Source organism: Tiliqua scincoides, chromosome 14, assembly GCF_035046505.1.
Source record: "Tiliqua scincoides isolate rTilSci1 chromosome 14, rTilSci1.hap2, whole genome shotgun sequence".
Taxonomy (NCBI): Eukaryota; Metazoa; Chordata; class Lepidosauria; order Squamata; family Scincidae; genus Tiliqua; species Tiliqua scincoides.
Window position 1 is genome coordinate 4,029,040 of NC_089834.1, and position 27,633 is coordinate 4,056,672.

Here is a 27,633-nt window from a genome sequence, read left to right on the forward strand (position 1 = left end):
CAGAATGCACTCTGAGTTTCAGTATGTACCTAGGGATCTGTTTAAGCCAGGGGTGTCAAACTCATTTAATAAAGATGGCTGAGTTGCATTCATGATGCCTGCTGAGGGCTGGAATTGATCTCATTAAGCAGGAAGTGATGTCATCAAGCAGGTTATAATCAGAAACAAGCACTTTTTTCTTGCTTTAGGAACTTATTAGCTGCAAATGTCAGAAGAGAAAATATGCAAAACTTGGTCATATTTTCAAGATATGGGAGAGCCTAATTATCATGCAGGGTGCCCTTTCAGCAGTGACACCTCAGCACAGCTCAGCGGCTGAGAGCAGCTGATGGTGGTGCTGGGAGTTGCAGTGGGCTGGATAAAGAGCCATAGGCCTTATGGCGACACCTGTGGTTTAAGCAACTTCGTGTCATCTGTTAAGGGGACTTGCTGTGAGGACATCCTATGAATTCTCCCTGAGTGACTAAGCGGGCAGGCAAACCTTGCTTATACTGGTGTAATAATCCCAATTCCTTACTGCTTAGACTCGTGTTGCTGCTTCTCAGCTCCAAGCTCAAGGTCAGATCCAGGCCCAGACACCGCAAGCAGCTCAGGTGGCTTTGGCAAAGCCTCCAGTCGTGTCCGTTCCAGCTGCCGTGGTATCGTCTGCCGGGGTCACCACGCTGCCTGTGACCGTCGCCGGGATCAGTGTTGCTATTGGGCAGCCACAGAAAGCAGCAGGTACTTTGCCAGTTTCCTGAACTGGCTTGGGGGGTGCGGGGTGGAAAATGTAATTAAAACTTGTCACCAAAACAAGTTTTGGTTTGTGTATTAAGACTTCATCCTTGAGAATAATGTTTCTTCTGCATTACAGTACGCAGAGTGTTGTTAGGTGGCTGGTGGTGTCCCTAGGCTTGCAGTCTATCCGTAGTCTGCCCATACTTTGAAGCCCAATGCAGATACTTTTATTAAAGGTTGGCCTCATTATCTGCGGGAGCCCAGAGCCCCCACGGATACTGAAATATGCGGATAACGGAATCCGCGGGTGGGGGCCATCAGAGGACTTCCAAATCAAATCAAAACTTTTATTGGCATATTTATATAAAACCCTAATAATGGTCCAAGAAAATTATCCACATCATATATTAATTAAACTCAGCTTCTGGTGACAATTCTTATATGAACATGGTGAAGAAATTTAGCCATATTAGTTGATACAGCCTCATTCCTGCCCGTTAGTAATTGTCTGACAATGTCCATTTCAGATACATTAAGTGACACTAGCAAAGGGAGTAAATAGCGGCTCCATAAATCAGAATAGCGGATACAGCTTAGTAGGATATGAGGGACTGTCTCCAAGGAACCTGAGCCACAGCGACATGCTTTGGATTATTGAGCATTAAACCTAGCTTTCATCTCATTTGAGGGAAGAGCATTAAATCGAGCTAGGGAGAACACTCTGCGTTCATGCGGATTCGTTAAGAAGGTTAAATAGTTACTACTGAAACCAGCTGCCCAGGGTAATCCAAAGTGAAGTGGGGAACAGGTTTTTTGGGCATCAGCTAGGAGCTCTTGTTTTTCGATATCCCATATCCAGGTACGAAGGATCTTAAACGCTATTGTCCATGGCATCATACCCAGCAATTCCAAGGAAAGCCCCAAAGCTTGGACTTTCTTACTGATAAGATCAGTCCTGGGGAATAAAAGAAGTCTTCTAAAATATTTTTCAATAAAGGGCAGAGGACTTCCGGATGCGGTTAGTGGCCTGGATGAAGGCTCCCGGTGGTGTCAAAAAGGCACTCCAGTTTTTGTGAAAACCATAAGTGCCTTTCCAACACCTCTGGCGGGCTTTCTGAGACCTGGAGGGACTTTGTGCGGAAACTAGAAATGCCTTTCCGACACTTCTAGGAAGTGTTCTGCAGCCAGCCACCCCGGGCCTCAGAAAGCCTCCTGGACACGACGGGAAGGATGTTCCAGTCATGTCTAGGAGGTCAGGTGCCAGAACCCCTCCAGTGCGGGTCCAGTATCAGTGCTGAGTCAAATCCATGACCCCACCTATACTGGATTTCAACAATGTGATACTGACCTTACACATCTCAGGATTTCCAACAGTCAAGCCCTCTGTTCTTCTGTTTCTGTGACATGCAGGGGGGCAGACAGTGGTGGCCCAGCCTCTGCACGTCCAGCAACTTTTGAAGTTGAAGCAACACCACCAGACAGCCCAGCAGCAGAAAGCGATCCAGCCTCAGGTCACTCAAGGACAAGCTACTGTTCAGCAAAAGGTATCTCTGCAGGGTTGTTGTGAACCATAAGGGGAAGCTCAATTAGCCAGCTGTTTGAAGACAAGCTAAAGGTGGGGCAAACCTCCTTGTTAATAGTTGTGGCTTCAAAGGAGATGGTATTGGGCTGTGAGACACTGAAGACTTGCAGGCGCTTAAATGTGTCTGAACCAGAGAGAACACTAAAACCAAATGTCCTGTATCACCTTGCCCCTTCAGATAAATGCACAGCAGGTCACCGTCCAGGCCCAGCAACCAACATCGCAGCAGCAGAAAGTCTATGCCACGCCCCCAACAATCAAGACGCAGTTCCTGACGACTCCGATTTCTCAGGCTCAGAAACCGGGTGCAGCTCAGCAAGTTCAGACCCAAATCCAGGTAATGGGGCTTCTGTGGATCAGTCCCCTTTAGTGAAGCAGACAGTCGTGATCTTTGCCCAAGTCTTCCTTCAGTGGTTCAGAGTTCACTTTCCCCATTCCCTTATCAAGCCATGCGGATTCTGCCGAGGCAGTCCACTTTGTACAGTAGTAGCCTCTCCCTTGTTGGAGGCTTACAGTCAGAGGTTAGATGGCAGCCTATCAGGGATGCTGTAGCACAGCGTTTCTCAATTGTGGGTTGGGACCCACAAGGTGTCTTGTGAGCCTGTTTCAGGTGGGTCGCGTAGCACCTAGCTCAACCACCATTGAAAATAAAAAGCTGAAAACACAGGGTGCAGAGCTGGTGGGTAGGGCGGGATTCTGGTGAGAGAGAGGCAGGGTGCTTTGCCCCGAATACATGGGAAGATGGGATGCTGGACTGTGTGGTTGGAGAAGGATCCAAGTGTCTGTTCTGCTTTGATTTCCAAGCTGGAATGTTTGAATTTCGAGCTATCCAAAATAATAATAGGAGTGTGCTGGGCAATGGAACTTTTGGCTGATCGTAGCTTAGGTTTGAAGTCTAAATGGATCATGTCACTTCTAGCCATGACATCACTTCCAGGGTATTGGCATCACTTCTATTGGCTCCCGACAGACTGTCAATCTAAAAAATAGATCTCAGTGCTAAAATGTTTGAGAACCCCTGCTGTAGAAGTTGCCTGTGCTGAGCAAGGAGTTAGACTAGATGACCTCTACTACCCTTCTAGCACTAACGTTCTATGATTTTGACCGCTTGCTCCTTTACAAACATGCCCAGCCCTTGAGATTGTCAAGGATTGGAAGCTCTGCTTTCTTCTCTGCCACATAAATAATTGAGATTGGTGGTCATAAAGAAATTGGCCATCATTTTCCAGTGATGGCAGCATGCCCGTGACATCCCTCAGGACATTAGGATGAGTTTCCCCTTCACCCTGTTCAAATGGAGATTAAAGTCATTCTTATTTTCAGAAAGGCTTAAGCCCTAATCAAAGGACTGATTTTAGTTCATTCTTATCCACTCTTCTGCTGTTGTGAATCTTTAAATTGTGTGTGCGCATTTTGCAGTTTTATACCACCTAGAGTATTTCTTGTGTAAGTTGCTTTTGGGGGGGAGGGGATTCCAAATAGAAGTGGGATAGAAATCCAGGAATAAACATGTTGTTCCCAAAGGTTGCAAAGATTCCACAAGTGGTCCCCCAGCAAGCAACGGTCGCCAACATCCCACAGATGGTGTCCGTTCCCCAGCAGGTACGTTTCACCGGGACCCGCTTCCAAGTAAGTTTGGTTAGGGCTGCCATCTGCATTGCTAAAATAGATTCTCCGTGGTCACTTTCAGCAGCTAACTCTTGCTCATGCAGACATAAGCTGATGACCCAACTGGACAATACCTTCAGAGGGTGGAATGGGTGTGGGGGGGAGGGTCCAGCCGAAATGGCTGATGGTTCCACTTTATGTGTATGTGTTCCATGCAGTTTGATACTACAGGTTGGCCCTTGTTATCCATGGGGATCAAATACTGAAACCTATGGAAAATTTAATCTGTAGGTCACCCTGATGGCCCCCATCAAAGGACCTCCAGACATGGCCTCACTGCACTTCAAAAGCCCTGCCAGAGACTTCTGAAAGGCACTTCTAGTTTAGCAAAAAACCGGAAGTGCTTTTCAGAAGGCTCCAGCAGGTCTTCTGAGGCATGGGGAGGTCACTCACAGCCTCCCTGTTCCTCAGAAGGCCTCCCTCCCAACGTGACTTGAAGAAAACTCTTCTGGTTGTGTCCTGGAGGTATAGTAAGGATCTGTTGATCCATGTTTGGTCAAATCCGCAGGTCCCAAACCAACAAATAAGGAGGGCTGACCTGTAAAGGCAAGAGGCTCTCCAGCCTGGTTGTGGAGTTCCCCTTTCTCAATTTTCCTCCTGACTCACAGCTGTCCAGTTTCATTTTGTGATGGGGACAGCGTCCACATCACCGTAACGGTCACCCCCTAGATTGGGGAGCCAGTGAGATTCGAGTTCCACGAACTCCTTCCCAAAATAGGTTCACCTCCAGCCTGGCTTGTGGGGAGTGTCCTTCCTCCTCTCCTTCAGGGAATCTTAGCTTTCATTTAAAAACTAAAGTAACCTTGGTCTGCTCTGGTGGTGCCTGTCTAGGGTCTTGATCTGAGGCTTTGCCTAACCCTGCACAGAAAACAGGAGTGGCTTGCAAATAAATAAGCAAGATAAACAAAAGTATTGACCAAATGGATGATGGCCGGATCCCAAAGGATCTCCTCTATGGAGAACTCGTGCAAGGAAAGCGCCCTACAGGTAGACCACAGCTACGATACAAGGACATCTGCAAGAGGGATCTGAAGGCCTTAGGAGTGGACCTCAACAAGTGGGAAACCCTGGCCTCTGAGCGGCCCGCTTGGAGGCAGGCTGTGCAACATGGCCTTTCCCAGTTTGAAGAGACACTTGGCCAACAGTCTGAGGCTAAGAGGCAAAGAAGGAAGGCCCATAGCCAGGGAAACAGGCCAGGGACAGACTGCACTTGCTCCCAGTGTGGAAGGGATTGTCACTCCCGAATCGGCCTTTTCAGCCACACTAGACGCTGTTCCAGAACCACCTTTCAGAGCGCGATACCATAGTCTTTCGAGACTGAAGGTTGCCAACTACTGACCAAATCAGAAGAGCAGTGCTCAAAAGAATGGGGAAAGTAAATTTATCCCAGTAGCTGACCGTAAAAAAACTATAGAGGCACAGTTTCACTTGTTGTCTAAGGGAAAGTGTGGAAGTCAGGTGGGCCACAAAGGGTGCCACAACTGAAAAGGCTGTGCCTCTTACAGGCCTCAGGAAGTAAGGGGGTGGAGTGGTAATCCAGAGTAGAGCCTCAAGTGGAAAATTCAGTGCTTGAGGATGATGAGATCTTGTCCCTCAAGATGCCTTACTTTATACCTGCAAAGCGTATGCGCCACCACCGAGTCGTTGCCACTCACAAACCATCTTATCTGTCCTTTGCTTCTCCCTGCCAGGTTCAGGCTCAGCCGCAGACAGTGACTTTATCCCAGACCACAGCAGGGCAGCAGCAGGTCCAAGTGATCCCTGCCACCACTGCCACAGCTCAAGTGGTCCAGCAGAAACTGATACAACAGCAAGTGGTCACGACCGCATCTCCTCAGATTCAGGCCCCCGGGGTGCAGAGCGCGGCCCCAGCAACCACCGACAGCCAAAATCAGCAAGCAAAGGTGCAGATGAGGGCCCCCGTCAGGCTAAAAGCCCCCAACAAGCCCAGCTGAGCACATGGCCGTGTGGACCACGAGCAGGAGGGGTGGCACTCTTTGGGGCTGGGGTGATGTTGATAAATATGAAGCGGGGTCCCTCCAGGATCCCCCTTCCCATGAGGCATTTGCATTGGAAGTTCTTGAGACGGCATGGAACCTCTCTCGAAAGCAGTGGTGCATGTTGGGAATCCTGTTCCAGATACGGTTCTGCGGAGGTGGCATTTCTTCCAGTGAGACAATCGCATTCCTCTCTCTCCCCCTTCAAATATCGCGTAAATATTTCAAGCCTGGATACCTTCCCGTTTGCAGGGAAACACAGCCATGAGATTGCTTTCGTATATCCCTCAAAGTCCGTCTGTGTTGTCATCACCACCAGAGGGAAGTCTCTTGCTCGGATGGGTTTAAGCATCTTACCAAGACAAAGCTAAGCTGGCAAGCCACCCCCATGCTTGGAAGCTGAAATCCTTTTGTGGGGAGGGGAGGGGAGGGAGGGGGTAACCACATCAGAAACAATCCCTGTGACATCCTGCCAATAACTGTGAAGATTTGTAAATAACTAATTCTGAACCATATTCCAGGCTCCATTTTGTAAGTCTTTTTTAAGGGGGGGGGGGAAGCATTTGCTAGTTGTGTGCGTATTTAATTTTTTGTGTACAGTTTTCTTAAATGCCCACCCTTAGGCTCTCACTCCCATTTTCCACTTTTTGTGTACAGTTTTCTTAAATGCCCACCCTTAGGTGCTCAGTCCCATGTTCCACTTTTAAAGGTAACAAATATTCTAAGCATGCTGAGGGTTTTTTTTAGGGGGGGGGGAAATATGTGAGAGTAGCTGTGTATTGAATTGTAGCCTATCATTTCTCTCCCCCTCCCCTCAATTTATAAAAGGAGATGTTGGATTGAAATGATCTACTGTCCCTATTTCCCATGGGGCATCCAGTCTGAGATGATGTCTCCCACGAAGGAAGTCCCGAGTGTGTGGGCTGGTTCCATGTTTGAGCGTTCAGTTATGCTCTCTCTCCGCGGGAAGAGATTCTTCAGTTTGTGTGATGCCTCAGATCCAACTTTTTGTACCGTCTTCTCATTAAGGCTTAAAACTAGCAAACAAGATCCTTGGGTTGCAGATTCTGCCAGTTGATCCACTTCAACTGTTTGGTGTTCCCGAGTGAGCAAAAAGCAATTTCATTCGTCATTCTCACTATATATGTTGTTTTTGCTTTAAGGAGGGCTGGGCACAATGTGTTTTTGCCATGAACTGAATGATGACTTTCTTTTCTCAGCCCCCCCAAACAGTCTGCTGTTTTGGTTACTAAACTCCTGAGCCTGCCACTGGGGGCGGCAGGGGGGACTTGTGCAAATGAACTAGCCATCACCGGTTAGAGGTGTAGATTTGTAACAGTTGAGCCGGAGCCTGACTGGTTTCCAAGATAAGTTAGGTGACAACTGGAAATTTCTGTTTGTCTTTGAGTTGTTCATTTCTCACTCACATCTGTTCCTCCTGCAAAGTTACTCTTCTTGAATTTTTATAGATGTTGTGTGTTCGCTAATTTTTTTTAATGTAAAATGACTGTGTTTGTACATGAAGGGGGGCATAGACAATTTTACTTTTTACACATACACACACACACAAATATGCCCACACCTAGTGTCCTTTTGTACATTACTTTGTTCGAGAGTTAGACAATGAAATGGTTAAATTGCAAAGCCATGGCAATGAATGCAGAGCATGCTGGGTGGATGTCACTGGGAATATCTCCTGGATAAGGGCCCACTGGGGCCAAAGGGGACTTGCACAGGACAAGACCTGAAGTCCTCTGCAGCTCCTGGTTCTTTTGGTAGAAGTCTGCTCAGGAGTCCATTCTCAGTGGATCATGCCTGTCTTGGTCAACATACTGACACCCAGGTAGGTGTGTGTGTGAGAGAGAGAGACTATGTAGGCACCCCCAGTTTTACTAAGGAAATGTCAAAGTCTCTATTACGTTAGTGAATGTGGTTGGGTGTTGACATGTCGAAGGCAGGGGAGAACCCCCAGTGTGATGGCCAGCGACATGTTCTGCTTGTGGCCGCAGAGGCTTTTCTGGGCAGCCACATGGGCAGCCAAGGCAAACTAATCCCCTGCCGCCACCATTTCTTCATCACACTCCCAACCCAAGAGTGTGTTAGGAAGCCAGTTCAACTTGTAAAATATCTTTATGAAAGAAAAAGAAAAAAATTTGTACTTGACCAGTAAGATTGTAAGGAGTTGTGATGTATCCTACCTAACAGTGTAATAAAGTGTACATTTTTATAACTCTTCTCCTGTCATTATTTGGGTCACTCCATGGTCTGTCCAGCTTACCATTTTGTTGGGCAGTGATTGCTACCCCCTTTTTGCATACACAGCATATCCTGAACTGTTGATAAACCAACCTGACATTTCCTTTAAAAAAAAAAAATTAAACTTGTGTATACATGTTAAAATTAAATAATTTTAAATATGTTTCTTTCCCTTTTCCTAATGCAAAATTATGCAGCAGATGGATACAGTGAAGTGTTCTTTTCTCTCACACAGCATCAGAACCAGGGGACATCCACTGAAATTGAGTGTTGGGAGAATCTGGATCCTGTGTGTCATTAGACTGTGGAACTCCTTGCCATAGGATTTGGTGATGACGTCTAAAGGTCAAGGTGTCTTTCAAAGGGGATTGGACAAATTTCTAGAGGAAACGGCCATCACAGGTTACAAGCCATGATGGGTATGTGCAACATCCTAGTTTTAGAAGTAGGCTACCTTAGAATGCCAGGTGCAAGGAAGGGCACCAGGATGCAGGGATCTTGCTGCCTTGTGTGCTCCCTGGGGCCTCTGGTGGGCCACTAAGATGCAGGAAGCTGGATTGGATGGGCCTTTGTTCTGATCCCACGGGGCTCTTCTAATATTCTTATGGCTTACTCACAGCAGAAATTACAGATATGAAACAAGAAAACTATCAAGGTCAGCATAAAGTAATATAAAGGCAGCAGTCCCTAAAACTCAGAATTATTGGTATAGGTTGAATCATCAATGTGTATGATGCTTAAAAAAAAAATAAGTGAGGGGACAGGTCTCTGCCGCAAGATATTTATAGTGTAGGAATCAACACAGCCTGGGGTTTGGAGACCCCTGGTTTAGAGATTGAGCTGAGAAGCAGTGCTTGTCAGTGCTTGTCCAGGCTTGGTTTCTGCCATGAACTTGCTCAGTAGCCTCAGGTCCATTGTGGCCTCAGTCTTCTCTATCTGCTATATGGGAATAATACTCATCTTCCAGGTTTGTCATAAGGTAATCCACGAGCAGCACTTTGAACTCTTGAAGTGCAGTAACCCAAGTGCTGTTACGTGAGCTGGGAAAGGGGTGGCAGGCACAGGGAGTGGTAGGATGGAGGTGCTAGAGGACCCCAAAGAAGACTTTGGGGCAGCAGAGACAGGAGAGTGAAGGTCACAGGCAGGAGTGGAGCAGGATCCCAGAGGAGAGGGGTAAGAACAGGTGAAGGAGTGGGAGTTTGATCCCAGAATGGAAAGGAAGCGAAGACAGGGTTTGCCTGTTCTTAGAGTTAAGCGGTGGAATTCCATGCTGCAGGATGTGGTGATGGCAGCTGGCCTTAGATGCCCTGACAAGTGAAGGGAAAGCCAGTCGCCAGTTCAAGTCCTGATGGTGCCTGCGCCCGCCCTCCTCGCCCAGAAGGAGGCTGTTTCTGAACGGCAGGTGCAAGGAGGTGGCACCAGCAGGCGGGTCTTTGGTCTTGTGGGCTGCTGACGCGCAGAGCCAGGAATCCTCTGCTTGGAAGAAAGGCAGTGGGGCTTCCTCGCAGGAAAGGGGTGGCCAGGGGGCTTGCAGCCAGGCGTCCTCTGCATGTCGGTCAGTGGGGGCTTACTCCCAGCGAAGGCGTGCAGGCTTACGACCAGACAGCCTCTGCTTGTCTACTCGGAAGTAAGCCCCATGATGGCCAATGGGACTTACTCCCAGGAAGAGCGTGGCCAAGAGGCTTGTGGCTAGGCAGGTCTACTCGGACGTAAGCCCCATGGTGGTCAGTGGGGCTTCCAGGAAAGGGGCGGAGAGGAGGCTCGCAGGCGGCAGGCGCGTCATCGGCACCGCCTCCCCTTCCGCGCACGTGGCCCGTCCCGGCCGGCTGGAGCCATGGCGGTGGCTGGAGCCGAAGCCGCGCTGGGCGCCTGTCTGGAGGCGCTGCTGGGCAGCCGGAGCAGCGCCAACCGCGTCTTCGAGGTCCTGGAGTCGCTGGAGGTGAGCTGCGGGGAGGGGAAGAGGACCCGGGGCGTGTGCAGAGCGCATTTGCATCTCGCCCAGGAGCATGTGCAGAGTGCAGCCCTGGCTCCCGCAGTTGGATTGCTCCCCATTGCCTTCTTGGAGAGAAGAGCTTGTGCAGAGTGCAGAATGGCTCTGGTGACCTGGGGAGTAGGCAGAAACTTTCGATGTTGGGTGCTGTGTAGACCAGGAAGCGGCTAGTCTCCTCTTTGGGAAGGCAAAGAGCAAGAGGAGGCGATTGGGAAGGAGCCAGGGTGCCTCTGAGCATGGGCAGAGTGCACTTCGCTTTCACTGTGGAGGAAATTTGGCCCACTGTATATGGTTCAGATGCTGTGGTTCCTACACAGGCTGGATCTGATGCTTGCTTTGGGTATGGTAGCAATGAGGGTACTTACTACTGAGCACTTCTAAGTGTACTAATGAGGGTACCCACTACTGAGCACCTGCAGAGTGCATTTGCTGTGGTCTGAGTCAGGCAGTATGAATTACCAGCAGTCTCAAACATTGTTTTATGAATATGAAGGGTAGGGGTAGGAATTTGACTTACAACCTATTGGAACATTTGCAAGTGGTTGGACTTATCCCCTGGGGGCTGGGGATAAGAATAGGCCCTCAGTTTGGCTGTGCTTGTCCTAAGAGGCGACTAAACAGCCACCGGGTAGATGGGACTCGATAGCCTGGGAAGGCAGCTCATCTGAGAGAAGGAAAACTCTGATCCCAAACCTCCACTGCCTTGTGGCTACATCCAATTATGGGAAAGGCTTCAGGAGTCAACCTCGAGGCAAAATCTGGAGCCGGAGTCCCTGAGGCAGTTCATGGCTGAACACAGTCACGTTCTGGCAACTCCTGCGACGTCGCTGGAACCAACCATATTGGCTTCTGCCTTTCCATTGGACCATTTCAGCGACGTGGAGAGGGGGGATTTGCTGCATGGGTAACAGCCTATCCTCCATACCTACTTTACCCAGGCTTCGCTCACTGGAGAGGACACTCTGTTCCAGAACCACCATTCAGAGCGTGACACCATAGTCTTCCGAGACTGAAGGATGCCAACTGGTTGGACTTAATGCATCCAGTTGGGTGGTGCTGTTGAAGACAACATTCGGAACTGTACTGTACTTAACCGTCACTGTGGAGTATCCATGGTCCTCGTACATAGTTCAGATGCTGTGGTTTTTAGACAGTCTGGAGACCTGATGCTTATTTTGAGAATGATAGGAGTGAGGGTATAGCCAAGCATGTACAGAGTGCATTTGCTGTGATCTGGATCTAATAGTGTGATTTTTTCAGCAATCTTGAAACCTGGTACTTAAAAAAATAATAATGCAAATGGCAAGTGTAAGGATTTGATTTACAAGCTGTTGCAACCTTTGCAAGTGGTTGAATTTATATGTTCAGTTCAATGGTAGAATTGAATAAATAGGAATTTTGCAGAAAGCTGGGACCAGATTGTAGTGTTGGAATAACCATCTTAACCAGCATGATGTGTAAATATTGTGTAAATATAAACATTGTGCAGATAATACAGGCCTATAAAAATACGCTTTTTTTAAAGTTGCCAAGGATATTTGAATGAATTTAGAATGTTTTTGTGGTGCTGAATTCAAAAAGGACGTCTGTTTTTCCTGATGGGCTCTAGTTTTGGGGGTACAGCATAGCCACCTTACATGCTGATTCAAGTGGTTTCCTTGTGAGGAAGCAGATGCCATGACTTCCTAAGGAGGAAGCTGCTTGAATAGGCATATAAGGTGGCTGTGCCATACCCCAAAAACTAGAGCCAGTTGGGCAAAACCGATGCCATTTTTGGATTCAACACCCCTAATATATCCAAGAATAGGTTGAACTTTTACAGCAACATAATGTGTGTGGAACAGTGTAATCTCTGTGCGTTGGGGGGGTGTGGTTCTTGCTGCTCTTTAGTCACTTGTAACTTCATAAGCATTTCATATCTCTGCATCTTGTCTTAGCACTTAAGGGCTAAGGGCTCAGGGCTTAAGGGCTTAAGGGCTCAGGGACTTCCAACATGCTTACTTGAGTGCAAGTGCTGTTGAACTTGGTGCGAGTTCTGCATTAAAACTTCTTCAGTCCTACTGTCAGTTTCAAATTGGGTTTTTTTCTGGATGAAAAAATCATGGTCAATCTTGCTCTTTTCCAGTTATTAACTACGTGCCATGTTATTTTTATATATTTTGGTTCTCCATAGGCCAAGGAGAAGCAGGTAGTCCTATGTGCAATCCGTACCTGCAGCCGCCTCTTCGGCGCCTTACTCGAGAGGGGAGAGCTGTTTGTGGGGAAGCTGCCCCCGGAGGAGGAGTCTCTGCAAGGTGAGAGTGGATGTGCTGGCCAAATGGACGGAGATCCAAATGTGCCCCCTTTGCGTAATGTGCACATTACCCCAGATTGGGTTTGTTATTTACCAGTGGGATCTGACAAGAAGATTGCAGATAAGAATCTTCTTCATCCCCCCCCCCCAGCTCTCCCATCCTGACTGATGGCTATTCTACAACCCACAAGACTTCCACTTAAAAACCTTAGCAAGAGCAACCAAGGTTCTTCAGTCCTCTAAATTGTGAGCCTCAGGCTGCAATTCTAACCACGCTTTCCTGAGAGTAAGCCCCACTGAACAAAATAGAGCTTACTTCTGAGTAGACCTGGTTAGGATTGTGCCCTCAGTCTTGTGTGCTTCCTAAAAGTGAAACCTTTCTGTGTTGACCAAACCATGGTTTCACCTTACATCTAAGCTTGTGGATCTCTGGTCTATTCTAGCCTTAGTTTGTAAAGTGGGATCTGGAAACAATGTTTTGATCTTGGTTTGTTCTAACCTACTTGAGTTGGGATAAACCACCATTTCTCAAGTTTGCATGCCACAGGTGACTTGGATTTATTCCAAGCTGAAAGCTTTTGTTCTCTTGCATAAGAAGAGCCCCGATGAATCCGATGAGTAGGTTTCCCCCAGTGGCCATTAACAGACTTGTACTTCCTGAATTTGTCCAATTCCCCTTTAAAGTATCCTATCTGGTGGCAGTGCATTCCACAGGCTAATTATGTATGGTGTAAAGAAGCCCTTCCTTTTGTCTGTCTGAAATCCCCTTCTAATCAGTTCCATTGGATGACCCTGGTCCTAGTGTTGTTGGAGGTGGGGAAACAGTGCTCTCATTTTTGAAATTAATCTCCCCCCCCCAAAAATTTTTTTTACCAAACAAGGAGGTACATTGAAGCTGCTGCTCTCCATATCCAATACATGATGTCTAAATCGCATCACTCTATTCAAGTTTTTGTTTGGGATACAAGTAAATCAATACATCTTGACTGTCTGGGAGAGAAGTTCCTATATACTGACTCCCTGCCCACGCCATCTGACCTTGCAGAGAGCTACAGCGCAGAAGACAAGTACAAAATTTGGATGAGGCACAGGTACCACAGTTGCACGAACTGCCTGGGGGAGCTGTTGGGCCATGAATCTTTCCAGGTCAAGGTGAGTTCATAGGGGTGACCCTCGCACAAAAGGATTCGTACCATGTTGGTCAGTCTTGTCAACACAGACTTGCCGTGTCTCTTCAGGACTTCATTGGGCGGGGGGGGGGGTCTGTTTTGCCCAATCCCTGTTCCAAGCTTTGCCTAAAGAATTTACGCTCACTTCAAGCTAATTAGTTTCCCTTGTTACATTCACTTCAAGGAGTCTGCCCTCTGTACACTGATGAAATTTCTGGAGTTGGAAGCCAAGCATCTCCTGGTGCAGACCGAATGGAGCTTCAGTTTTCCAACAGAGCTGTTAAAAGTAAGTCATAGCACTCTTCTCATTTTCTTATTAGGCCCAAGAGCGAGGTGGGCCCTCCATATTCAGTGGCAGTCTGTTTCTGAATATTGGTGTGCTAGGAAAGGAGCGAGGGTCAAAAGCAGGAGAACTGCCTTCAGTCCCTGTTGGTGGGCTTCCCAGAGGCCACTCAGGGAAATGCAGGGGGACTGCAGGAGATTGAGCCTTGAGGCCTGATCCAGCAGGGGTCTTCTGGTGTTCTTTAGCCATGGCAGCAAGATGAACCCTCCCTATTTAGGAGAAGTCTACCCAGTACCAGGATGTTGTAGGCCCAGGGGCATAGTCCTACACTGGCCCCTCCTTGTTCCAGCTCCTAGTGGTTTTTTTGTACAGGCTTATCTGTGGCACCTGTGGGAGCTCCATTCCTGGAACCCCTGCAGATGCCAAAAAATGCAGATAAATCAAATTCACTGTTTGCAACCTCTGGTCATGTCTGGGAGATCAAATCCATGGGTACTAAATTGGCATAAGAGGACCCACTGTACGGTTATTTCCATAAAACTTTAGTGGGTATCAGAGGGCTGGAGAACAAGCCCTACAAGGAAAGGTTGAGAGAACATGGAATGTTTAGCCTGGAGAAGAGATGCCTGAGAGGGGATGTGATTGCGCTCTCCAAATACCTAAATGGCTGTTGTATGGAAGAAGGAACAAGTTTCTTCTCAGCTGCCTCTGAGAGTAGAACTAGATCCAGTGGTTACAAACTGCAAGAGAGGAGACTCCAGCTGGACATCAGGAAGACATTCTTGATGGTCAGGGCAATTCGACAGTAGAACAGGTTGTCTGGGGAGGTGGTGGATTCTCCCTCACTAGAGACCTTCAAGCAGAAGCTGGACAGGCACCTGTTGGAGATGCTCCTGGAGGATGTTCTGCTCCAGGCAGGGGGTTGGGCTAGAGGACCTTGTGGGTTCCTTCCAATTCTATGATAGCTCAACAGATTGTGTCCTTTTTGCTCCCAACGTCCCTTCCTTGTACTCCTTGCTAGCTGGTTGTCGAGGGCTTGATCTCGATGGAGGAAGATTCATCACTGCTGATCTCACGCTTCCAAGAATATCTGGAGCACGATGATGTCCGCTATTTTGTGATGAAGGCAGTGGCTGAAAATGTTGGACGTGTTATGCAAAAGAACAAAGAGGTACCAGGCAAATCTCATAGCTGAGTGGCCAAGAAATAGAACTCGAGACTAGAGCCAGCTTTCAGCCAGTTGAACCGGTTGCTCCCAACTGGGCCTAGGGTAATCTAGTCTTGTCATATATATACACACACAACAACACATTGCAATGAACATTTTGAATTTTTTTCTAAGCAAACATTTTTACTAAATTATTTCAGCCACTAAAACAAGTGGTTTTGTAGCTAGAGGTGAGCCTTTCTTATCCGTGGATTCGGGACCTGCAGATTTGACTTAATGTGGGTCCTGACCCTCATCTAGAGGGCCTCACCTTACTTCCCCAGTGCGATCGGAAGTGCCTTCCCAGTTGCACCTGGGAGGTGTTCTGAGGAATATATGGCCTTTGTGTGCCTCAGAAGGCCACTCAGGTTTCTGAGAGGCACTTCTGATCATGTCCCAAAGTTTTCTGAGGGCCTCTAACCGCACATTTCATTATCTGCAGGTTCAGTATCTGTGGAGGGTCCAGGAACGGACATCCCACAGATACTGAGGTCTGACCTGCATTTACTTTTCAACGGTATTCTACAAATTTTGCTTGCAATTTTATGTTAAAAATGTGCTGTGATCCATTAATTCACATATACTTTTTAAGAGCACCTTTTCATGGCATTCCATTCTACCACAGAGATATAAAGTCTATCATCAGTTTTATTTATCTCTTAAGATTCTACAGATCTTGGCTGTGAACCTAGGGCCCCACCAAAAATGTTTCCAGTTAGGTCCCTAAATTACCCTAACTATTAAAAAAAAAAGATGGGGAGAAGAGAAGGTTGGTACTGGGCTGAGAACACCCCAAAGTCTGCTTCCAGTAATGATCTCTTGGTGTTACAGGGGGAGACATTGTGCAGAGTTACACAAACTTCAAGAGTACAAACTGGAAGCGTGGAGATTCTGGCTGGACATCAGGAAGAAATTCTGATGGTTCAGCAGTTGCACAGATTGTGTCCTGCTACCCCTTTTTCATGCATAATTTTTGTGCAGGTGCCACTTCCGGTTTACCAGAAAAATGCCTTTGCCCTTATCTCCTCCATCACCATGCCGAGTGAAGAGAGCGAGATAAAGAACTTCCTTGTGGCTCACGGTGAGTGAAGTAGGCAGTGAGGCCTGAACTTGATCCCAGCTGCCTGGTCACCTGGCCTCCTACAGGTGTAATGGCAGCACCACCACCACCACCCTCGAATACAGAAATCGTGGATATGGGGGAACCTTAGGGGCGCAGTGATCCCCCCTGTGCCCTTTGCTTTCCATTTTCTTCATTAACAAGCAGCATTACGACACAGGAGGAATGCGAAAAGCAGGCAGCCTGCACACTAGGCAGAGGAGAGTAAGCAATCATTAACAGGAATGTCATTCCTTATTCAGTGTGTAGTTAATCTGTGGGACTCCTTACCACAGGATGTGATTGATTGCATCGGACCTAGGTGTGTTTAAAAGGCGTTTGGACAAATTTCTGGAGGAAGAATCCATCACGGGTTGCCAGCCATGATATGTATTTGCAACCTCCTGATTTTAGAAATGAAATGTGCTATGTCAGAATGCCAGATGCAGGGGATGGCGCCAGGATGCAGGTCTCTTGTTGTCTTGTGTGCTCCCTGAGGCATTTGGTGGGCCTCTGTGGGAATCAAGAAACTGGACTAGATGGGCCTATGGCCTGATTCAGTGGGGCTGTCCTTATGTTCTTAACTACAATTCCCAGGAGGCCTTGCAGGTCTCTTGTTATCTGGTGTGCTCTCTGGGGCATTTGGTGGGCCGCTGTGAGATTCAGGAAGCTGGACTAGATGGGCCTATGGCCTGATTCAGTGGGGCTGTTCTTATGTTTTTAAGAAGCACGACGGTTTCTCCAGCATTCAGGCTGCCTGCCTGTTTGTCACTTTCCTCCTGCAGCATCTGTAAAAGTAAGGAACATGGCTGCTTGTTAATGAAGAAAATGGAAGGTAATGTGTATGGATAAACTGAAACCGTGGATAAGTGAAACCGCGGATGTGGGCAGGACGCCTGTACTTTTGCTTTTATTTAACTGTGTTTTCTTCTCTCTTCATAGCCAACCAGCAGGAATGGAAGGTGTCAAAGCTGAAGGTACCTTTTGGTTCGCTGAGTGGAGTCCTGGTGTCCCTTTTGACTTATTTAAGGCAGCTTGAGGGCACCTTTTTGTATATAGGGGGAGGCTGCTAGAACAATTCCCCACATTCAGTTCACCCTCCTTGCAGTGTGGATGATCTGTTTTCACCCTTTGTGCAGTCAAAATTGGGGGGGGGGGAGCCATAAACATTCATTTTGTGACTTTAAAAATGAAAATGATTAAAATGGTATAAACGTAGCCACTTTCAGTGGGTAAGTCTTGCTTAGTCCATAGTGGCAAGAACAGCAAAACATTTTGGCACCTTGAAGGTGTCACTTGGCCCTGTCATGTAAATTCATTTACCTTTTAATTATTTTTTGCTTTTTATACCACCCTTCCTCCAAGGAGATCAGGGTGGTTTACATAGTCCTTCCCCTCCTTTTAAGAAACCTGTGAGGTAGGTGAGGCTGAGAGTGACTGGCCCAAGGTCACCAAGCCCAAGGTCACTAGGAAGCTGAGCGGGGATCTGAACCTGGATCTCCACAATCCTCGCCTGGCATGCCCTCCTTTTTTTAAAGATGTCGCTTCCCTGGCACATGCTTGGTGGTTGTATACATGACCGTTGGGTTAGTTCCTTATTTATGATGGATTAGGCACTAACCCCATCTGGCCTGTCCTTCCTTGGCAAAGTTCAAGATTCTTTTTATCCTCACAGTGTTGCAAAGGCAGGTTAGGGCACAGGGAGTGGAATTAAGGAGTGAACCAGTCTTGCCCTCTTTCTTGTCTTACAGTCTCTGTATCTACCCCTTTACTTGTGCTAACTTTGCAGAAAACAGCAGAAACGGTTAGAAAGTCAACTTTCATTAGAACTTGCATAAATGGATTTTCATCTCTCCTGCTGTGCACACTGGCCCCCCTCCCCTCCCCGTTAAAGAGACTACGGCTGGCCCCATGATGCATCTGAGGATTTTGTTGCGTGTCTTTTCTGTTTGCCTCTCTGCCTGGGCTTCTGCTGTGGGTGATGATGGCCTGTGACCAGTGTTTGCAAGGGATGGCACCAGGATGCAGTCTTATGTGCTCCCTGGGGCATTTGATGGGCCGCTGTGAGTTACAGGAATTGGACTAGATGGGCCTATGGCCTGATCCAGCAGGGCTGTTCTTATGTTCAGTGTTGCATGTGACATTCTTGCATGGGAATGTGGTGCAAATCAGCACCCCCTAATCCCAACCACAAGGGCCTGCCTTCTTTTCCAGTTAGAATTTCACCTCCTTTTGGTTGGGAGTGGGGGAACGTGCTTGGCCTTGGATCACCAAGCAAGCTTTGGCAGAAGGGTGAGGATTTGCACCCACATCTTTAGAAGACTGGCTGTTCCCCAGGTGGGCACCGTTGGAAAAGCACCTTCTCTAGATCAGTGGTCCCAGTTGGCATGCAGTCAATTCCCAGGTAAAGATGCAGGGTTGGAGCCCAAGGGATCCAGTGTGGTTCTTTCACAGTTTGCTCTCCTTTTGTCTTCAGGAGCACAGACGGGCCTTCGAGAGGATGTGGCTGGGATTTCTGAAGCACAAGGTGAGCACAGATGCTCTGGCTGCGGCTGGTGTCTACTTAAACAAGAACCACATGTATCTTATTGTGGTCCATACGTGTGCGCCTGTTTGTTGGAGAGGGATGGAAATGTTGGTCCTGGAATGGGAATTTAAGAATATCACACCTGGTAGTAAGCCCTGGTAGTTTGCCCCTCTCCCAGCAACTGGCATTCAGAGGTATGGAGGCACCTGGAGGTTCCATCTTGGCTCATTGTATGGGTGGACCTCCCCACCTTCATGAATGTGTCCAATCCCCTTTGGAAGTGATCTGAGTCATCGCTAGCCCTCACCAGTGCGTTCCATGAATATTTTAACCAGTGTGGAGCAACCGTCAGTCCAACACCTTAAGAAACATATTCCTTTTTTGTGTTGTCAGGCGGTTTAATCCCCTTGGGCAGAGCATGATAATAAACTCAGCAGTCTCCAAAGTGGAGACCTCTGTGTACTGGTACAGGTATCCCTTGCACGGACTGAGCTTACTGTTCATTCTGCCACAGACTCCCCCCCTCCCCCCCGATCTTTGCAGCAGCCAGCTGCTTCTGGTATCTGTTGCCCCAGCATGCTTTGCGCCCAGGTTTCCAGGCATGTGCAGGGGGCCAGTGTGAAGGTCAGGGGCGATCTGTGACAGAATGGAGGTCACGTGGTAGGCTCCATTCACCCGGGGGAAGGATTGCAGTGGGTGCAGGATTCAGGCTGGGTTTTGGTGCCCACTGTGGTAACTGGTAAGGTGGTGATTTCCCTTAACCAGCGTGAACAGCAAGGCTTTGGAGGACCTTTCTGGAACCTTTACTCTGAAAAATGTGGAGTATGCAAATTGAGAATTCCAATATTCCAGACTCACTTTTCTTGGATCCTCTGATCTGGCACATGAAGAGCTGCCTCCTGTGGAGTCTGACCCTCGATCCAGCCAGCTCAGAATTGTCAAACACTGACTGGCAGCAGCTAGGCAGGGGTTGAAACTAGCACCCTTCGCTTGTGGGGAGATACTCTGCTGAGTTACAACACTGGCCCATGTCCTACATGTAGCACTGTTGAGGAAAGAGAGCCCTAACAGACTTCCCCGGTGCTCAGAGGCAATGACATCACGAGGTCATGTGACCTCATTTCCAGCATCTTGGAGGAGAGGTTGCTCATTGTGGCTGCTTCGCCCAGCCTGTTCATTCTCTGGGAGCCTCCAGAGGAGGAAGAGTGGGGTGTGTAAGGCAGTCACTTCTGGATTCTCCCTGGAGAAAGAGGGGCTGGCAGCTTTGCACACCCCACTCCTCTGCAGGCCCAGCTTCCAGAGAAGCTGCTGGTCTCTCTACCATAACTAGGGCAGAACCTGGGGGCATACATGTGGCCCCTCTTGGTCGATGGCCTGAGGCAGAAGCCCCTCAGGCTCTGCCCTAATTACAGCTCTGTGAGGAAAGAAGCCTTTGTCCAGCTTTGGGGCACTGGAGAACTCCCGGTCTTGCAGTTCTCTAGAACTATCCCTGCTGGGAATACATGTTTGTCCCTTCTCTGTCTCCCCTCCAGCTACCTGGCAGCCTCTACAAAAAAGTGTTGGTCATACTGCATGACTCCATCCTCCCACATATGAATGAACCCACCCTCATGATTGATTTCCTGACGGTCGCCTACGATGTAGGTGGGTAGAGCAACAGCAGCAAAGACTGCGTTGAACTGCGCGTCCATGTGTTGAACACGAGAGTGTCGGGTGGGCAGGGCAGGATGTGGGCGGGGAACTGGGGGCCAAGACGGTCATCTGTACACGGGGCCAAGCAGGGATCCCATTGTTGTTCCACCATTGTCAGGACAAACTACCAGAGCAAATCAAGTTCTGGGAGTTGCCAGAACTCTCTGTGCAGAAGATGCTTGTTGTGCAGTTTGCAGATTGGTTAGCCTTTGCAACGATTGTGCAGGGCCCACCCCAGCCAGTTGTGCAGAGCTTTGATTGGCTGGCCCTTAGCATAAAACAGCGTTTCTCAAGCTGTGGGTTGGGACCCACTAGGTGGGTCGCATAGCACCTAGCTCAGCTGTCATTGAAATCCAGAGCTGAAAATACAGGGTACTGAGCTGCTGGGCAGGGTGGGCTCTCAATGGGAAAGAGGGCTGGTGCTTTGTCCTGCGTAGGTGGGAAGATGGGATGCTGGAAAGGGGGGAGGTCTGTGTCATTGGAGAAGGTTCCAAGTTTAAGCTCTGTTTTGACTTCCGAGCTGGAATGTTTGAATTCCAAGCTCTGCAAAATAACAGCACAAGCACACTGTGTAAAAGGGTTCTTTGACTGATTGCGTTTTAGGATTGAAGCCTAAATTGATGTCACTTCTGGCTGGTCCAGACAGATTGTCATTCTAAAAAGAGGGTCCTGGTAAAAAGTTTGAGAACCACTTGCATAAGAACATTGGAAAGCTTTAGGTGGCTTTCAGTACCATTGCTTCTTTTTAAAAAAATTACATTAGCCACTTGGAGCTGTACAATTTATTTCAGTACATTTATGACCCCATCTCTTGTCCATCGTGGAGCTTAAGGTGGCATCTATGGGGTTCCCATCTAGGAGGCAGCCAACCCACTCCTCCTTCACCTCCACACGGCTGATGGAACCTCTCCTTCTCTTCTAGGTGGAGCGATCAGCTTGCTGGCCTTGAATGGATTATTTGTTCTGATGCTCCATCATAATCTGTGAGTTCCTTCTGCTCCCCAGTGCCTTGTCTCCCTGAAAGGCTGGCATTGCAACGCATGAATGAATCTTCTTCCGAACTGTAGCTTTACCCTTTGCAGGTTTCACTTTATGGCAAACCTCCAGTAGATCCTTAGGTGTCCAGTCTCCTCCCCCCAGCAGTGATTGTGTAGGGCGGGGACACTGTTCTGGATTGAGATTCCAGTCAGTGGTGGCATTACAGGTTGGGCTCTGACCAAGAGCTCAACTGGCTGAGCTGACTCCTTGGCACCAATAGCCATGCTGCTAGTGAATGAGACGGACGGATGGACAGAAGGACATTGTAGCAGCACCTGTGGATTCGCTGTCACAAGTCATGTCCACTCACTTGAGCAGCCTTAACTTAAGAGTCCCACTGGATCAGGCCAAAAGCCCATCTAGTCCAGCTTCCTGTATCTCACAGTGGCTCACGAGATTCCTCGGGGAGCACACATACACCTGCATCCTGTTGCATCTTGCATTCTGAGGCAGCCTACTTCCAAAACCAGGAGTTTTCACATAGCCATCATGGCTAGTACCCAGGTTCTGTCTGTTGTCTTGTGTGCTCCGTGGGGCATTTGCTGGGCCACTGTGAGATACAGGAAGCTGGACTAGATGGGCCTAAGGCCTGATCCAGCGGGGCTCTTCTTATGTTCCTATGATGTTTTCTCCATTGATTTGTCTATTCCCCTTTGAAAGTCATGTAGGCTTTCAGATGCCATCACCACATCTTGTGGCAAGGAGTTCCACAGAGTAATCACCCACTGGGTAAAGAAATATTTTCTTTTTCTGTTTTAACTCCCCCGACACTCAATTTCAGTGGCTGTCCTCTACTTCTGGTGTGGTGTGAGAGGGAAAAGAACATCTTTCTATCCACTTTCTCCATCCCCTGCATAATTCTGTATGTCTCGATCATGTCCCCCCCCAGACGTCTTTTTTTTCTAGACTAAAGAACCCCAGTACCATAGCCTTTCCTCGTAATGGAGGTGCTCCAGCTCCAGTAATCATTTTGGTCACTCTCTTCTGCACCCATCTTGCCCATTGGGCTTTTGAAGTGGGTTGGGGAGACTCCCAGCTCTTGACAAGCTGAAGATTGCTGCATTAGTCCGTAGCCACAGGGATGCCTTCTGAGGTCTGTGATGATCCCTGTTACCAGTTCCTGTGGGGTCTGAAAGGTGCATTACTCAGACACACTTCCTTTTTGACTCAAAACCTCCTGGGGTCATGAATTGAACCGAAAGTGACCTTGAATGCTTAACATCCCTCTACGTATCAACATGAGGCAGCCGCCATGTCACTGAATGAGAATGCTCATCATGTTCTGAGTTGGAAATGACTTGGGTGTCAAAGAGACTGAGGCTAAGCATGTCTGCATATCTGTTTCCTGTCTCTTCTTTTGCGCAGGGAATATCCTGATTTTTACAAAAAGCTCTACAGCCTCCTGGACCCATCTGTCTTCCATGTCAAGTACCGTGCCAGATTTTTCCGTTTATTGGATTTATTCTTGTCATCTTCGTAAGTGGACCTTTGAGGAAAAGACCTTAATTCAGTTCCTCCATTAAATCCAGGCAGAAGGCTCATTTCTCTGTCTCCAAAGCCAGCCCTTGTCCCATGGAAAGACACTCTGATGTCTTCCAGAAGCTAGGAATGATTGAGACAGTTTGGAGGAGGTTCTTCTTTCCATGGGTTTTAGAGGAGTCAACATGCAAACTGCACTTGAATTACCTTCATTTAGGACGGGGGGAGGGCTTTGAAAACTCACAATTTCTATGCCTTGTGTGGTTTAAAAAATAATCTGCAAGCGAAGTTGGATGTTGCCCCTCCATTGCAGGTGTGCAAGTAAAACACCTGCCTTGTGCCAAGTCAGACCAGCAGTCCATCTTCCTCAGTGATGCCATCACTGGTTGGCAGTGGCACACTAGGGTTTCAAATGGGGGAGGGGTATCCTCCAGTTGTATCCAGAGATACCTTTTAGGTGCAAATTGGCGTCTTCTTCTGTGAGTCCACAGCCCTTCCCTGAAGTAGCATTATTAAGGTATGCCCTCCTCACACCCAAAGTGGGGATCACATCCCATGACAAAAGTCACTTAGAGGCCCTTAAAGGGCACCCAGGTGGCCACCTGGGAACTGCACCACTCCCACCCCCAGTCCATTTTTTGATGTTAGTGTAGATTTCTGTGAGTGATCCCTCTCTAACCCTGGGGGAGGGGCAGCTGTCAGCCAAGCCAAATCCACAACATAGTGGTCCAGCCTTTTTGTCTGCTTTAAATCTGCTGGGGTCTGTTTTGAGAAGCTTCGTGCCCCCAGTTTGGACTTGCCTAGAGGGCAAAGAGGCAGAAAGCGGCCTCTCTCATTGCCTGTCATTTCTTCGCCCACAGGCACTTGCCGGCATACCTGGTGGCAGCCTTTGCCAAGCGACTTGGGCGGCTGTCCCTCACTGCTCCTCCCGACGCTCTCCTGATGGTCATCCCATTCATCTGCAACCTCCTTCGAAGGCACCCCTCGTGCAAGGTTCTTCTCCACAGACCCAGGGGCCCTGAAGGTGAGAGGAAGACGATGGAACCGGGATCCCCTTCTAGAGGTCTCAAGGCCACAACGCCTGGGCTACCTGTGCCCCCGGCCTCCTTGCTCTTGCGTGGAGACATGTGCTGAAAAGACAGGTGCTGCCTGGATTAAATTAAACACAGCAAGGGCAGGCTGGCTCTTGAAACAAATGCTTGTATGTTAAGGTCATGCTGTGCATGTTCTTGTGCCTCCATCTCTGTGCTCTCATGTGCTGATGATGCACTAGGCGTAGAGGTAGAAGAAAAAGGTAATAAAATAAAAACACATAACACTGCTTTCTGCACTTCTCATTTTTGTAAAAAAACAAAACCCAAAATCTATGAAAAATTAGCACTGTTCTATTTGGTTTTTATTTATTATTCAGTGGAGGGGGGGCACGGACTGTGTGGGGAGAGATTTCAACTTCTGCATGGCTGCAATCTATATCTGGATTTCCCTGCCCCTCCCATTACTATTTATCTAGCAGCACCCAATTGCAAGAAATGAGAAGACCAGTCTCCGCCCAGAGGCTGTTGCCACAAGGGAGACAGCAGAGGACGAGAATTAGGATGGCAGCAGGGGGAAAATAAGCATGTTCATATGCTGAGACTATATGCCTTCCATGCACTGAGACCACACTGCATTTTTTTTGTGCTCAGACTACGCACTTCCACCTGCTGAGATTATGCTGTACATTTTCATGCATCTCCCATTCTGCACGACGTAGGTGCCTGTAGACCTGTAGAAGTAGGGCCTTCTCGGTGGTGGCTCCTTGCTTGTGGAATTCCCTCCCTCTGGGATTAAGAATGGCTCCCTCTCTGGAGACATTTCAGCAGGGTCTTAAGACTTTTTTATTTTAGGAAGCATTTAACTGCTGACAGGAGAGGCTGGCACTTTTTAAAGGAGTGTAATTTTAGCATGATTCATCAGGGTCTGATCTTGTTTTAATGCTTTGCCTTGTATTTTTTTTTTATGTAAGCCACCTTGAGTGCCCCAATGTGTGGTAGAAAGGTGGGGTAAAAATAACCAGAGCTGTTTCTGTTGTTTTTCTCCATTTCCTGTAGATCTCTTGGAAGATCCTTACAGAATGGCAGAAGAGGAGCCTTCAGAAAGCAAAGCATTGGAGAGTTCCCTCTGGGAGCTGAAGGTACATCTCTGAAGAGGGCAGCCAAAGGTTCTGGCAACTCTCCTCTGAAGATGCAGCAAATCGGTTGCCAAGATCTGACTGATCAGTTTTCAAGCTACAGTGTGCCCAGGCAGTTGGGCCACTGCTGGAGAGAGCTCTGGGGTGGAAGGAGCCTGATGGAACCTGGTCCCAGCTGGATTGGGTTATACCATCTCAGTTGTCCCCATCTTGTAGCCAGGCAGAAGCCAGGTAGTCCTCTTCTGTGCATATTTGCAGGATTTAGACTGGCAACACCTCCCCTTCCAGACTTGCCACATGGCCTCTTTGTGGTTGCCAACTTGCCAACCAGCCTCCACTACAGTTCCTTTGACAGCTATGCATTATGCAAATGTTTGTGGTGCAAGCTGCAGGTGTGGTTACATTTGTTTTTTTTCTGATCAGTTGGCAACCTCCCTCCACCAGAGGAAGCTGTTGTTGTTGCCTCCAACTGTTGTTGTTGCCTCCAACTGCTGTTGTTAAGCCTGCCTGGCCATAATCAGAAGAAATGCTTGGGTCTTTGGGGGTGTTCCAAAGCACTTTATTTGTAGGATTTTTATCCCACCTTTCTCCCACACCAAAGGGGACTCAAGGCGGCTTTGTATATCTTGTTTCAGCTATGCTTATGGCACACCTCTATGGTAGGTCAGTGATGGTGTCCCAGGCTCCAGCTAGAGGGGGAGAGGCTGGGAGAAGAGGGTTTGGTGACTCTGTTAAACCAGCATTTAGTCTGGGTTGACTGTCAGTGCTGGTCAATGAGAGGGTGCAGGACAGGCACCTTCAACTTCTCAAGACTGGACTTGATGCAACTTCATTCCTTTATTCATTTCATATCCTGCTTTTCTCCCCAAAGGGCACCCAGAGCGGCTCTAAACAAGGCATTTGACTCTGTGCATTGTGTGTTGTTGTTTTTCTTGCAAATGAGTGTCAGGATGTGAAACGGAAACGATGGCTTATTTTCCCCCTGCCACCATCCCGGTTCTCATCCTCTGCTGTCCCCCTTGTGGCAACAGCTTCTGGGCAGAGACTGGTCTTCTCATTTCTCGCAGTTGGGTGCTGCTAGATAAATAGTAATGGGAGGGGCAGGGAAATCCAGATTTTGTCGAAATCTCTCCCCACACAATCCATGCCCCCCCCACATCTACTTTTCCCCCCCTCCCCAAACACACAGTTCCAAATAGTATTTAAATTTGGATCTAGCTAGGCCCTTAGTGTAGTTTCAACATATATAAAAATTATCTGTTCTCTCAGACCCTGCAGAGCCATTATCACCCAGACGTGGCCAAGGCTGCCTCTGTCATCAACACATCCCTGTCTGAGATGGAAGACGACATAGCAGAGCTGCTGGAACTGACTTCTTATGAGGTAATGTTCCCCTTCCCCTTGTATGCATAAGAATAGATCTTGGCATGTATTGCTGCACCCTTTAACCCCCATATTACAGTATTATTACCTCCATATTACAGATGGGGAAGACTGAGGCCAATAAAGAGTTCTGAGGCTACTACAGGGATTCATGGTGGAGGCAAAGTCTGGCTCAGGGACTGACTCCCTTAAGCACCTGATCTGTTTGCCACTGCAGGGTTGACTGCTTATTTAAGAAATTTATATCCCACCTTTTTGGGATTTAAAAATTTCCCAAAGTGCCTCGCAGTAGAAACAGCATAGTAATGAAAGAACATAAAGCATTAGTTAAAACTGCAGCCATAAAAGATGTCGGTTAGAAGCTTTGCAAAGACTAAAGTTACTTTAAAAAAAAAAAAAGCTGAGCATATAAAGGGGGATTGATGTCCTCTAACCCTCGTCCCTTAATTCCTCAGAGATAGGTAAGGCTGAGCGATGACTTCAGGGCTGAGCAGGGTTTGACAATCGCTAACCAATGCAGTGCTCTGCCTCTTTTCTAAATGGTTGTCATGGTAAGTGTTGCAGAAGTCTCTGACGCCCCCCCCCATTCTCTCTCTCTCTCTCTGATAGATCTTTGATAGGGACCTCAAGAAAGAAGTTGCGACCGTCCCACTGGAATTCCAGCAGGTCCGAGGTCTCTTCGGAAAGAGGAATGATGTTTTTGCAGAACACTTTACTTTGGGGTGATGTAAGGCTTTTCCTTTGTGCAAAAAAATAAAGGCATTTTGGTTTTTGGTAATATATGACCTAGGCATTGCTTGTTGCTTCTGTGGTAGAGGTCTGCACCCACATCCAGTTTGGACTATAAATGCAGCATTATGAGCTTGGTGGAAGACAAAACGGACTTTAGACCCAAGGACTGCATTTTTTCAAATGAAGAATTAAAACAGTATTTCCCCCATGCTGATTTTCTTTTCTCTCCTGTGCCAGGATTTTGGGAGGGGGAAAAAACACAGCTAGCCCTCAGTATTCATGGGGGATCCATTCCAGAACCCTCCGCAGATACTGAATTCCACGGATAATCAAATGTGTGGGGGCCACACT

The 27,633-nt window shown here is 48.0% G+C and overlaps 2 protein-coding genes across 14 annotated transcripts in view; both read left to right on the plus strand.

The window, feature by feature from the left end:
• Nucleotides 1-6,006, plus strand: part of EP400 (E1A binding protein p400) — an 87,406-nt gene extending 81,400 nt beyond the window's left edge. For 10 of the 12 annotated variants that reach the window (XM_066610078.1, XM_066610079.1, XM_066610083.1 and 7 more), the window contains 5 exons: nucleotides 525-720; nucleotides 2,128-2,261; nucleotides 2,478-2,636; nucleotides 3,824-3,928; nucleotides 5,659-6,006. In XM_066610078.1, coding sequence (XP_066466175.1) covers nucleotides 525-720; nucleotides 2,128-2,261; nucleotides 2,478-2,636; nucleotides 3,824-3,928; nucleotides 5,659-5,922 — 858 coding nt within the window. In that variant the 3' untranslated portion in view covers nucleotides 5,923-6,006. The remainder of the gene's footprint in view (nucleotides 1-524; nucleotides 721-2,127; nucleotides 2,262-2,477; nucleotides 2,637-3,823; nucleotides 3,929-5,658) is intronic. The other 2 variants (XM_066610082.1, XM_066610081.1) reach the window with 2 other exon arrangements.
• A 385-nt stretch (nucleotides 6,007-6,391) lies between these two features.
• On the plus strand, nucleotides 6,392-27,335 carry NOC4L (nucleolar complex associated 4 homolog). Of its 2 annotated transcripts, XM_066610092.1 has the most exons (16): nucleotides 6,392-7,807; nucleotides 8,456-8,639; nucleotides 12,384-12,504; nucleotides 13,549-13,655; nucleotides 13,857-13,958; nucleotides 14,977-15,126; nucleotides 16,144-16,243; nucleotides 17,204-17,238; nucleotides 18,738-18,788; nucleotides 20,321-20,432; nucleotides 21,403-21,463; nucleotides 22,884-22,994; nucleotides 23,858-24,021; nucleotides 25,088-25,170; nucleotides 26,437-26,550; nucleotides 27,160-27,335. In XM_066610092.1, exons 4-16 carry the CDS (start codon nucleotides 13,584-13,586, stop codon nucleotides 27,274-27,276), a joined length of 1,272 nt encoding a protein of 423 aa, XP_066466189.1. In that variant the 5' UTR covers nucleotides 6,392-7,807; nucleotides 8,456-8,639; nucleotides 12,384-12,504; nucleotides 13,549-13,583; the 3' UTR covers nucleotides 27,277-27,335. The 2 variants fall into 2 exon arrangements, with proteins under 2 accessions (XP_066466189.1, XP_066466188.1); XM_066610091.1 differs by lacking the exons at nucleotides 6,392-7,807; nucleotides 8,456-8,639 and adding an exon at nucleotides 9,674-10,159.
• The last annotated feature ends 298 nt before the right edge of the window (nucleotides 27,336-27,633 follow it).

Bases quoted from the DNA above. Each gene is read 5' to 3' on its own strand.
- NOC4L (XM_066610091.1), top strand. From the start codon at position 10,055: ATGGCGGTGGCTGGAGCCGAAGCCGCGCTGGGCGCCTGTCTGGAGGCG. The intron at 15,127-16,143 runs GTACCAGGCAAA...ATTTTTGTGCAG, and splicing joins TTATGCAAAAGAACAAAGAG to GTGCCACTTCCGGTTTACCA. The intron at 16,244-17,203 runs GTGAGTGAAGTA...CTCTCTTCATAG, and splicing joins GAACTTCCTTGTGGCTCACG to CCAACCAGCAGGAATGGAAG.